The sequence below is a fragment of the Poecile atricapillus genome, chromosome 2 (assembly GCF_030490865.1).
Source record: "Poecile atricapillus isolate bPoeAtr1 chromosome 2, bPoeAtr1.hap1, whole genome shotgun sequence".
NCBI classification, from domain to species: domain Eukaryota; kingdom Metazoa; phylum Chordata; class Aves; order Passeriformes; family Paridae; genus Poecile; species Poecile atricapillus.
This window is the reverse complement of record NC_081250.1, coordinates 66,856,378-66,869,112: the sequence shown is the minus strand read 5'-3', so window position 1 is coordinate 66,869,112 and position 12,735 is coordinate 66,856,378. Positions and strand designations below refer to the sequence as shown.

The window sequence follows — 12,735 nt, the reverse complement described above, 5'->3', positions numbered from 1 at the left end:
TTTGTGTTTTACAGGGAAGCCAGCTGCTTTGATTTTTGACAGCTTTCACTGCCCTTGAGACTGTTTAGAAGAAAATATGAGGCATTTGTGACTACTTTGATGCTAAGCATGCTCTACATAATGCAACTCCTAATTATTTTGTGCAAGTGGAGGCTCACATCTGACAAACAGAAAAATTCCACAGAAATGTACTGCGTTTGTTTGTTCTTTTTCTCTAGCAGTTCAGAGGGGTTTTTACTCACTTCTTTTATCCTGGGAATTTACTAAGACACCAGCAATGCTACAAAGAAGCAAATTAGCTTCTATGCTACTCTGAAGCTGGTGAAAATACACTTCACCTGAAGACAGAACTGCAGGTGAGGAATCCCTTCCTAAAGACATGAGGAGTGCAGAGTAAACCTTTCTGTCTGGGAAAGTGAATGAACATGAGAGATCTCTACCCAGAATGGAGAGACCCCAACCCCAGCACATCAACCCTGTGGTGCTGGAAAAGCAATTTCTTCATGCAGAGAGTGACAGCTGAGCACAGCAGCACCAGCAGAGAGGTGGAAGTGGAAGCAGCAAGTTTGCCCTGAGCTCCCAGCCTCCCTTCAACATGCTCCCACAGGAATCCAGGAATGTAAGGCTGAGCCTCACTGGAACCACAAAATCCCCAGGGCTCATGTTCGGAAGAGGACAGTGCTGTGACAAACCTCAAGTTTCAAGAGCTAAATGCAGTTATCTACATAAAACACTCTACCCAGGATCAAGATCAGTGTGCTGCCTTGAATAGTGCTTGTACTTGCCTACATTAATGTAACAGAAGGATGAAGATCTGTGTGAATTTTGCCAATGTGGAATCTATTACAAAAGCAATCAAATTTAAGATTTACCTGTAAAAGTAAGAAAATGTTTTTGGGCCAAATTTGGATGACTGGTAACATGTGAGACAATTCCAGAGTCAACCACAGGTTACTAATCCTCCAACTGTATTAGAATATTTAAGCAGAAGAAATATGCAGCTGACTCAATAAAGTTGCAATACATTTAATTGCTTAAATGTAATCCACTTTGCATGAGGCTTGGGTGAGCAAAATGCACTCCTCAGCCCACAGGATCTGCAACTTACTCAGCTACAGTACCCACCTCCACCTGTGAGAGAGTCACAGAAGTCAGCACAAGGTCTTTTCCTGATTAGTACTTAATGTTCCCCAGCAGAAAGATACAGGGATTCAGCACCTGCTTGGAAAGAGCTCACAGCTCTTTGGAAGGAGCTCACAGTATCCAGATCAAAGGAACTCTTCTCCCCTTTCATGTAGTCTGATATTGCCAAGAGTTTAGTTAAATTCCAAGAAGTTATCCTTAACTACTTGCCATTTTTATCTTCTGTTCCAGAACTGAAGAGAGCTCTGCACACCCGAAAGCACATCTGCTTTATCCAACTATGTCATCTGGCTGTAGAAAGGATGCTGCCTCTCCTCACAGACTTTACCTTGCTTATGAAGTAATGAAAATTTCAACTGAGTAAATGAAATCTCAATCCATTAGTTAGGTGAATTCCCAGATGTTTGGGGCTGGTGTTCCTAATTTTGGAGAATCAGGCCCTGTGTCTTTAAAGTATTCTTGGTTATCAGTCTTATATGTAGCTAGAGGGATTAAAATATACAAAAGCATATGATGATTTTGGAAGCAAAGTACTCTGTAGCTTGACTGGTAAAGTATTCAAACTTCTTCTGAAGCAGAAGGGAAAAAAAATACACAATCCTGCCTGGGAAAATATGTCAAAACTGAACTATAGTGAGAAAAAGACTAATAAGAAAGGGCACAAATGCCTCTGTCTTAAAGAAAAGCTCATACTGACATATTGATGTTCCTCCAAAATGATGAGTCGGAAAGCTGCACCAGGCACTAGAGCCCATACTCTGCTCCCTGCTATAACAATCCCCATTCATTCCTGGCATCAGTCTTCTCTCTTTTTAATGAGGCTTTTCACTCAGGCTTTTCTGCTTAGCTATTAACCCAGCAAACAAGTCTAGAAGATTTTCAAACTACTGTTTTCTCTGCATTTTAACTGCCTCAGTTTTTCTACCCTTTTGTCATTCCACTGAAAAATCTTTTCCAGCCAGGGAATAAAGCATGAAGAAACAGTCCTTGATTTTCTAACGCAAGGAGAGGAGGGAAAGACAGGTATAGGAGCCAATTAGCCCAAACTACCTAGGAGTAAAAGAGGAACAAGAAATGAGGATATATCCAAATCCAAACGAAACAAGCAGGAAATTATAACTACAGTAGTCAGCAAGGGACAGGACCTGAAGCCATTGAGATACACCTGAAAATGTAAACTGCAGAGGAAAATGTGGTCCCCACATTGTTGCCTGCCAAATTGCTTGCCCTGGATCTGGGGTCACACAGCATGTCCTTGCTACCCAGAGAGTCTTTTTTGCTTCCTAAGGCAGACTTTTCCCATCAGCCTTGTCGATGCCTGCCACTGGAGGCAGCTGCTGCATGTCTTGTTCCCTGTGTGCTTACCCCCATGTTGTGGTTTTAATCTTTCTGGCTTTTGGACTCCTTCAGCTTAGGTGAGGGTGGGAGGGCATGGGAGAGCAAAGTATCTGTATACCATGAATAATGGTGGGTCAGTCTGCACATAGACTTGCTGGGCAAGGAGGTGTGAAGTTAGGATCAATTCTTCCTTTTTTCCCTCTGACTAATACCTCACATCAGTTTGTGTGGTCCCAACCACATCACAATTGAGTAGGCAACCCCCCTACATCACATCTTGTGCCCACATTAGGACTGCATGCAGGCCTGGCTGGTTATCTGCTAATCATGAGGCAAACTGAGGCTATTTTAGAAGCTTTTCCTTGGGTTCACCCCTTTCCAAAGATGTGCTGAGCCACTGCAGCATCACCATGCTGGCTGTTAAAACACCCAGGACTAAAACCAAGTAGTGCTCTACCTTTAGGGGGAGAATTGCACCTCCCTGGCTGAAGCCGTGAGTCTGATGATGCCAAAGCAAACCCTAAGAAGTTTTGTCTGCTCACAGTAGGTCATAGCTTTGGCAATGTTTCTTCTTTTTCTGTTGTACACCCTCCAGAACAAACTGTCAGCACGCTGCTCTGAGGTACCTCACACTGCTTTCAGAAGTATCTCATAGTATGCCGGGGCCTTTGGCCCTGCCCTTGCCTCCTATTCCCACTTAACTAACTCCTCTTTATTCAGCATTAATCTCTATCTTCTTAAATAATGGATAAGCTAATCATTGCTTATATTCCCTCAGACTAGGGGCAAGTAATGAATCCAGCACTAATCTTTCCATGTACTGACAGTAGCGCAGCTGAATAATGGGCTCTACTGGCAATGCTAAACTTACTTGTCACTTGGTAGGAGACCCCGTGTTTGGTACAGGATTATTTGATGCAACTACGTGGTAAAAAAAAGGAAAGATGAAGAAAGGGTAGCAGGAGAATATTGAAGTTAGCTGGTGACCTAAATATAATGAAATACATGTGACTTGGAGCCTTGCAAGTGGTGGAAGCAGAGATAGTGCTCCAGCCTGTCAGAAGGCTGAGTCAAACCATTCTGGTCCTGCTTGCCCTCTCCTGAAAGCCAGATACAGAGTTCATTGTGTAAAATACAACCCTGACAGCATAAAGCCGGATTTCTTCCAAGAATCCTGGGAAATTTAAAAAAAAAATATATTGTTCTTCAACCCACTGTATTATAAAAAAAGGCTCATTTGCAAAATGTTTTGTTCCTCAGAGAGGGCACTGTTGCTAATTAGTCACTAATAAAGGGGAAGTTATAAGGGCAAATATCATGTAGCAGCAGGAAGGCACCACCAGTGACGCCACAGCAAGCTGACTGCACCTAACCTGTGCAGCAACAGCAGCTCCCATTGAATTCCCGCAACATTTTGACTGCAGATGTTCAATCCCAAATGTGACAATTATTGATGTAAATCAACAGAGTATGTAAAGCCACCACATCCTGCCCCACACCAAATCCTGGAAAAAAATATGCCCATAATGACTTGTTTAAGGCACACACAGGCACACTGAAGACCCTCAGAGTTTCCTATTCAAGTCAAAGTATAGCCTTGGGGTATGTTTACTATGAGAAATGGAGCCTGAACTGGTAAACACAGGGTTGGCCTCATCAAACTGCAGAGTTTGGACAAAACAAAGGCATTGGTTTCCAGCATGAAGTCCTGCTCATACAGGGCTATTCCCCAGCCTGAAAGACTTGACTTTTGGCAGAGTTATTGTAAATTTTCCAGACCCAAACTGACATGTCTCCAACCTCCTTGGTACCATGTTCCTATTCCTGGACCAACCCACCTAAAACCTAATGGGCCCAGCAGCACAAAGTGTAAGCCTTTGACCAGGTACTTACACTGGCACCAGGCATTGAACAAGATGTAAGTGTCGGTTGCTGAATTCCTGCGTGTCCGAAGGATGCCGAAGGGAGTCAAGACAGCAACATACAAGCGAAACTTCCCAATGATACAGGTGGTAGAGGACATGATGGACAGTCGAATGGAGTTGTTTTCTCTGTGGATAATCTTGGCTCCCCACTGACCAGGTTTTAGCACATTGCCTACTAGGATTGGGATGTAGGTGCCTTTGTTTTGCTGTGGGTAGCGACCTGGAAAGAGAAGTGAAGAGGTTAACCTTGTTTTGACAGTTTTTTAATTTTCTAGCAGTCCTCTGCCCTTCTGTCTTATTTTCAGTGGAGGTGGCAGGATTTCATGGGCAAAAATAACCTACTCTCTCTGCCCCTCAAAGGGCCTGGTGACTTGACAGCACAGCCACGCAAGTATCTGCAACAGCTCCCTGCAGGCAGCCTGTGCCCACATCCCCACTCACCTCACTCCTGTGAGCTCCAGTCCCACTGGCTTGAGCACTGCCAGGAGCATAGATACCCCTGCCTGCATGAGAAGGGGCTGTCCAGGCTTTTTTATCCTAGGGGCTGTCCATTGTTTATCCTAGTGCAGCAAGCTGCACTCTGGCTTGCTCCTTGCCTTGGTGTCAACATCACCAGCTAGACTGTTGGTAAATTTAGGAGTTTAGGTAAGAGCCCCTCCCCAGTTCAGATGCACCCATCACCCTTGTCACTAGCACACAAATGCCCTCTGGGCTTTGGGGCTCTTTAGCAGAGCAGAACCCTGTTCTTGTCTGCACTACTGCACTGCTAAGCAGAGACCAAGAACTCTTTTTATGAAATCCACACAGATGGAGGAAATACAAAAAAGTCCACCTGCAGATACCCAGTGCTCGGTTCCTCCTGAGCATCCACTCCTTGGGGATGTGATGGGAACCAGTTGTGGATGCTCAGAATAAAAACCACCACACTGGGGCTGAATCACCAAACTTTCTCTGCTAGAAATGGGTCCCAAAGTATGACACACCCTCAAAGTACTGCACGTGAGAGTCTGCCTCACAGTAAGACAAATCACACCCCAAAGAAGCTTATTTTACTCTGCCAACTCTAAAAGCAGCTAGACGGATAGGCTACATGTAAACACATACAGTGCCAGGATTCAAAGTTGTGTGAGGCTCCACCCCTTGAGACTGAGGTAGAGCCAAACTAAATCTGGAAGCCAACCAGAAGCACAGACAGAAGAGACACTTGTGAGAAGGATGAGTTCCTTATCTCATTCTCAAATCTACTCTTCATTTCATATTTTAGGCTGCAAGTCAGTCTCTCTCATTCAAAAATAGGGTAATGAAAAGCAATGATGGCAGACGGAGGGACAGACTTCTATATTTTTCATTCCTACTATTTAAGAACTTCAAAATTAAACTCATTTTCTTGCTTGCTTATTTTTATACTGGCGATGTAGAGATAATCGCAGATCTGAACACTGCTACAATTTGGGAAAGGACAACTCCAGCTTTGAATCTGAAACTTGCAAGCTGCCACGACATTTGTGTTTCTGAGAAATCTGGGGCTACTGTGCTTCATCCAAGAGATTATTCTGAGCACATGAATTTCCATTTTGCAGATATTCAATGCACATAAATAGCCCACTTCGCCCTGCAGGCCAGGGATGCTGTAACCCATGAAACTCATTCAGATCAGTGAAGAACAAAATGGAAGGAAAAGACCTACAGAAGAATAAAGGACTAGAATAAGAGAGCAAAATCAATAGAAAACACTAGAAGACAGAGCACTGGACACTTCAAATATAAACCATCAAAAGAAAGCCAGTGTAGAGAGAAGAGCCTATAGATGTAACAGATCTGGGAGCTGAACACATTCTTGTTCTTTGTAGTGCAACTGTGTATGACCCAGCTTGCCTCTACAGTTGATATTTTGCTTCTAGTTTTGACATAATTTTTTTCTAAAAAAAGCAGTCCACGCAAACAAAGCAGCAGAGCAAACCAAGTAGCTGAACTGATATCCTTGAAAACAGTTAACAAGTGCTACTTTTAAAAATACCTCCGTACCTCCTTCAGAAAGGTGGGAGGGGGAAAAGATTACTATTTTAACATGGGTAGGAACTGACATCTTTGTCTTTGCTGGAAGCTGCATGTTGGTGTAGGAGCCTACTGGGGACAGGAGAAGCTGTGCTCTGGCAGTGACTTTGCACCACCATGTCTGTGTATGCCACGTGTACATGGGGAGACTGCAGAATTGCTTCCCAGAAAATCTGCCTACAGGAACTAGACAGGATCTCAAAGAGGCCATGAAAAATTTTCAAGACATCCTTATGAGACCACTGCCACTGGCCCCTCATAAGCAGGTTTGACAAGCCTCTGCTATTCTCCCTTTTTCTGAAAACTCAAAACCCCGTTTTCCCTTCCCAACAAGCAAAGTCACAAGACACCCTAATACACCTTTTGCTCTACAAAGGAGCAAATGTAGTTGCTGTTGAGGAATATGCAAGGTTCTTTCAGCCCAGAGACCCACACAGCTGGCCCACAGAGTGAGAGGTCAGTGTATTATCTTGCTCACTCATGAGGAAAAGGTGCTCTGGGGCATCCTTGCAGATATAGCATTTTTCCAGGGACAGATGTGCTAGAAGCTAGGATACTTTGCAGGTGTTATAAATAGTAAATACAAGAGAACATTGTTTGCTCCTGACAGACAATCATGATTTGGTAATATGACTTGCTAATATTTACATAAATCCCGAATGCACAAGGAAATTTGGGAAGATGGGCAGAGCCCTCAAGATCACAGTGAGCAATTTCCAAAGTTTTCTTTGAAGAGGGGACAGGTTCCCTAATCTTCTGAAATAGAACCAAACCAAACCAAAAACCAAACAAAACAAAATGCAAATGGAAGAATAAGGGGTGCAAATGAAAGAGTAAGGTAATTGTTACTTCTGGAGCTTGTGGAGCTGAATTGTAAACACACATCTAGACATCTGACAGCATCAGCCACACTAATCTCATACACACACATCTGCTGTCTTGATACTAGAGTGCTACAGAGCTGAGTAACTTTGGCATTGCATGCTAAGGTTGCTGGCCAAATAATTCTTACATAAGCTCGGTATTACGTTTATCAACTTTGTAGGGAAGTCCTATGAGGATGACTTGGCCTCTTGATCTTTATCTACACCTTGAGCACACATTTCTGACTGCAGTGGAAAAGTAGAGCCAACTTTGGCTCATAGTTGGGGTGTCTGCAATGCTGGCCCTTTCTCAGAAGGAGTAACATGCAGTGGTGATTTCATTCTCTGTCTGAGTCACTAAGGAAGAAGATTCAATACTATCCAAAGAGTCATTACCAAAAGCCTGTGAATGCCTGGCAGAGTGCTCTCTGAAGGGTCTCTGGTGCTAACCCAACCCACGGAGAGGCAGGAGGCAGTTTGAGTGCATGTCAGGACCGGGACATGTAGACAAGATAAACCCTTTTTATGCTGACAGGAGGGTGCTGACATTATGCCAGTAGCATTAGCTGGCTCAGGATCTCTCCGGCTCTGATTTGCTCCAGGAGTTGGCAGCCTGAACCATGCTCCACAGCCAGTTCTTTGTGGTTGCCTCACTCCCCAGTGCTCACGTTTGCTTTGGGTGTAGGAGGCTCTGGCCCTCACACGAGGATATTTCACAGCCAATTGCTCTGTGGCAGACAAAGTTGTTGTGTGACATCAGGCTGTTGGGATGTCCCTGTCTGCTCACTCTAAATGCACATGGAAATGGGAAAATACATCCTGTGAACTCAGGAAGTCTGGAGATTCCTGCACTGGGTGAATTTTTTTATAGGCTCCTTCAAAGATATCATGTATTGAATAGAAGCTGCTGACTGTCCTGCCTTTGAAGCAGGAGAGAACTCACAGTGACCCCCTTTCTTAGGCCTCCAACCCTCTGCATTTCAGTGTTAGGTCCTGAGCCACAACACTGCCAGAAGACATCACTTTTTACAGAAACCTCCCTTGTACAGAACATGTAATGGCACAAACAAATCTATTTACCCTGATGCACTGTGCACAGGCCTGCAATCCTTTGATACTTCTTTTTTATCCTTTCTTATTCCACCCTGGTTTCTGTAGCTAACCAAGCTGGGCTCCTAAAGCTTGTGGTCACTTCAATGGCAGCTCAGCTCAACTCTACACTTCTTGGGTGCTCCAGGCACCCAGGAAAAGAGGAGCAAAGTAGCTGCTGCCACTATAAAGGACTCATAAATAAAAAAAGGCATAAAGATCTACATGGCAAAAGGCACCATGACCACAGTGTATGTGGATGTGGGCATGCATGGGATGTCACAAATAGACACTTTACAGGGACAAAGAGCAAAGGGCAGTGTTTGTTAAAGCTTGCCAAAATCTATTTACGTAGCAGCAAAATAATGAGCTATCTAAAACAAGGAACTGTGGCCACAGACATGCATTCAAAGTGAGTTATTTTCAACATATGCCTTTCCTCCCTAGCATGTCAGCTCTGGGTCCATCAGGCATGGAGGCAAGCTGTGTTAAATTCTGGGTAAAACTGCCATACCAGAGAGGGATTTACAGCAACAGAGAGAGGGTGAGAGATAGGTACAGTGAGTTCAGCTGTCAAAACATGAGCGGTACTCCTCCAGTTATCCAATTCTGCTGCTGTCCTTTACATGTGACTAACAGTAACCAGGGCTTGCTTGGACTATTTTCCTCCTTCTCCTTCTCTATCCTGTCCCTGGAAGCTCCTGATTACATATAGTGTAGTTTTCCCCTCGATCCCCAGTGGGCATGCACACTGCTGTGTGTGTGTGTGCGTGCATTAAACAGCTCGTAAATGCCATGGCTGAATTAGTGCCATGCTGCTGATACCGACACTGGAGGGACCAGCAGGTGCTCTTGGATAGGTCCTACACAACTGAGCTTTACTTCCAGCAGCAAGGAGGGAAAGTTTGGTAGCACAAATATTAGATATCTAGTGAGCTTCTCAAGACATTTCCTTCCTGATGGAAGTGGGATACCTCAGAAGAGAAGGAGGTGAACAAACTGTATCTCAGTAGTCTTTGTGTTTTTAGGAACCCTCCTTGGAAGACTGGCTTTTCAAGGGGTCAAGTGATTGGTCTCCCTTTGGAATATATATTATACACAGTAATTAACAATTTTCTTATAAGTTCACTTGTTTTATCTAGAGACACTCTTTCATATAAAGGGTAAAAAATCTATTTCAACAGCATCCATGGAAGTATAATAATTGTGATATGTTGATAAATAACTTCAAGCTGGAAGTCACCAGTACAGCGCCATAGAGTGTAGCAGAGGTAAGCCTTCTGATAGCAAGCAGCCTTGGAGATGGGTGTTAGCATTTGGGATTTATGACATAAAACACAGAGTGAAACAAATTAGAAAGAAACAGGAGAGGTGCTCCAATAAAATTTCAAACAATCAAAAGAAGTAAGAAGAAGAAGCAATTTTTTGCTAAAAGCAGTAGTCTCTAAATCCCTAACATCTCACCTGGGCTCCTCCCACCCTCAAATTCCACTGCCTTCAGAAGTGCTATATGCAAACTTGGAAATGTAGTAAATGCAAATATCTTGAAAGAAGTTTTGCTCATGGCTCCAGTTATGAATCCTCAACATCTGGCCCCTCTGTCCCAGCAGTGAACATTTTTCTAGTACTTTACAACTGTAAAACACACATCAGAGCCATGCACCTTAGCTAATAAAACAACTAAAAAATACAGACAGATTTTATGTGCCACTTGATGCTGCTGCAGCAGTGCAAAAGTCTGCCTAATAAAGATTGCTTTGCATGAAATAGTGCATTCATAGACCACCTCAAGGGACTCCCTCCTCTCTGCTCCTCTGGGGCCCAGCTGGGAATTCCAGAGGGGAGGAAAAAAATACCTCAATGCCTTTTTTCAGAAAGTGGAGAGGTTTGTTTTTTGCTAAGAGCTGGCAAACCAGTCTCTTGTCTTCTGGGAGTCAGTCTCTAGGAAATAGGTTCCACTGCTAATAAAGTATTTTTTCTGTCACAAAATGAGACTCCGAGTTTAGACCATCAGGTGTTTCTGTATCTCTGCTCAATTTTAGTACTTCTTTGTGAAACAAGGATCTAATAAACTCAGTGCTGAGTTACCTACCAACACAGTGTGTCCTCTAGACCAGTTAGTTCTCTTGATAATGCAAAGAAATTGTCATCCTGAGGATCAGGCCTTTCGATATTGTTTTCATAATTTCTAGCCACTTTCCCAGGAAAGTAACTATAAACATAGATGTTTATACATTCCATTAAAGATAATACCTTTTGATAAATGTCTCTCACAGCCAGTGTGGTTGGGAAGGTGGTGACCTGACTATCCAATCCCTGGTCATTGTCAAAAACCTATAAATACTAAAAAGACAAAATAAACTTTCTTCTTTCATCACATTTCGAGCTGTGTCTCTGTGAATCATTTCATGTCCAACAGTGACAAGAAATCTCTTAAAACATGAAGATCCAAAGTTTTCCAAAGAACAACTTTCACACAGAGTCAGAACTCAGCTCAACATCCCATCCCTAGTGCTGGGGGACATCTCATATTCCAGCACCTCTGTTGGCTACAGCCTGCCCTGCCCCAGAGCGGCTGAGGAGGACGGGTGACAGCAGAGGCAGCAATACTTCCCACTAAGGCAGAATTATTGCCTGACAAAACCATCAAAACCTCAATAACCCCGGAATCATTCCTGTCCCAACTCTGCTGTGAAAACAGGGAAAGGCCGTGGACGCTGTACATTATGAAGAGCTCCATTGATTCTGGTGTGTGTATCCTGAACTGGACCTCTGACTATCTAGTTGAACTCAGATATCCCTCCAACTATAAATGGGAATTTGGTGTCACCTAAATAAGCCATATGGGATCAGCTCTAACATCTTTACGCTCTTAGCTTCTTTGATGTGTTTATAACGGTCCCTCTGGAACTGGCTTGGGAAGACTGTGGAAAAAAGAGCAGTAAGCCTCTGATCTCAGGCCAGAAGCCAATGATTTATAGAAGCCTGAGGAGAGCATGTGGGCAGGTGCGTGGGTGCCCACACATGCACATGTGTGGAAAGGCGATATTAGCCTGGGGGACTGGAATTTATGGTCATTCCAGAAGTGCATCAATGAATAAAATGTTCATAATAACATTTAGGGCTAGACCAATATATACAGATTTATGAAGCCATTTAAGGAAAACACAAATAGACATCAATTTATGAGGATGTGGGGAAATACATCATTAGAGTCAGGATGCACCACATAAACTCATCAGCCCCTCAAGGATTTACAGCCACGTACTGGAAACTACCACTAAAATCAAGACTGAAGGCTGTATAAGCCCATCTCATCATACATCTGCTTTTTACAGAAATCCCTGCCAGTGCAGCAGTGCCAGGGGAAACTTTGCAGCATTCACACCAAACTGGCTGTCCCAGGTGTGGGAGCTATGCTCAGCCAGGCTAAGCCTTGCATTGTGGAAAACGAAGAGGAGCACAAAGTATCTCCATCACTACAAAGACAGGAGTCAGGACAGATCAAGGTGGATGAAGGAGTCCATTGGCTCCTGTGGGTTCACTCCAAATCCAAGTGGGATTAATCCCACTGTGGGGAGTAAGATGGAAGCACAGCATCAGCACTTCTCTTATGGCTTTTACTCTGCAACCCCAGACCAATAAAATGAGTATCATCCAAGTGGTGATGCTTACCTTTCCTCTTGTGAAAACCAGGAAGTAGAAAGAAATAAAGAAAATACGTGGTGACTGAGCAGCTCTCAAACCATAGGTAATGTGGCAGGGCTGAGGTCCAGCACAAGGACTGGAATTATATCTAATTACTCTTTATAAGTGGATATTTTTCCATGTGTATTTTTTGGCACATTCATTGTGTTCCATACTTTGGCAGGCAACTATTGTCCTAATTTAATGAAGGATTATGTACAAAACTGAATTATAATAATTTGCATGTTAGCATTTCAGTCAATTTCACCAGGGATGACTCTGCAGAAAACAGTCTGTTAAAGTAAGAATGACTTTAGTCATAAAGAACTATCACAGAAGAATGTCTGTAACAGTGACTTTCTGACAGTGATCGGAGTGAATTATTGATATATTCACATATTTATTTTTATATATCTACATATACACAAATATATATATATTTACATATATATAGATTTGATTATACAATTTAACCCATGAATTTTGTGAAAATGGTGTTTAAATGGACTCTGGATTAAAAAGGATTGTAATTAAAGATTGTTCTCTGAGTGTTTCAGATCCAGTTTCACATGATAGAAGAAGTATTTGTCCCAGGTACCCTTGATTCATTATCAATTAAAAGGATTAAGCAGTCT

The 12,735-nt window shown here is 43.1% G+C and overlaps 1 protein-coding gene across 2 annotated transcripts in view; it reads right to left on the bottom strand.

Annotated features, from left to right (window-relative positions):
• The window catches only part of F13A1 (coagulation factor XIII A chain), a 57,844-nt gene that overhangs the window by 34,519 nt on the left and 10,590 nt on the right, over positions 1-12,735 (bottom strand). For both annotated transcript variants that reach the window (XM_058833069.1, XM_058833070.1), the window contains exon 4: positions 4,375-4,626. In XM_058833069.1, coding sequence (XP_058689052.1) covers positions 4,375-4,626 — 252 coding nt within the window. The remainder of the gene's footprint in view (positions 1-4,374; positions 4,627-12,735) is intronic.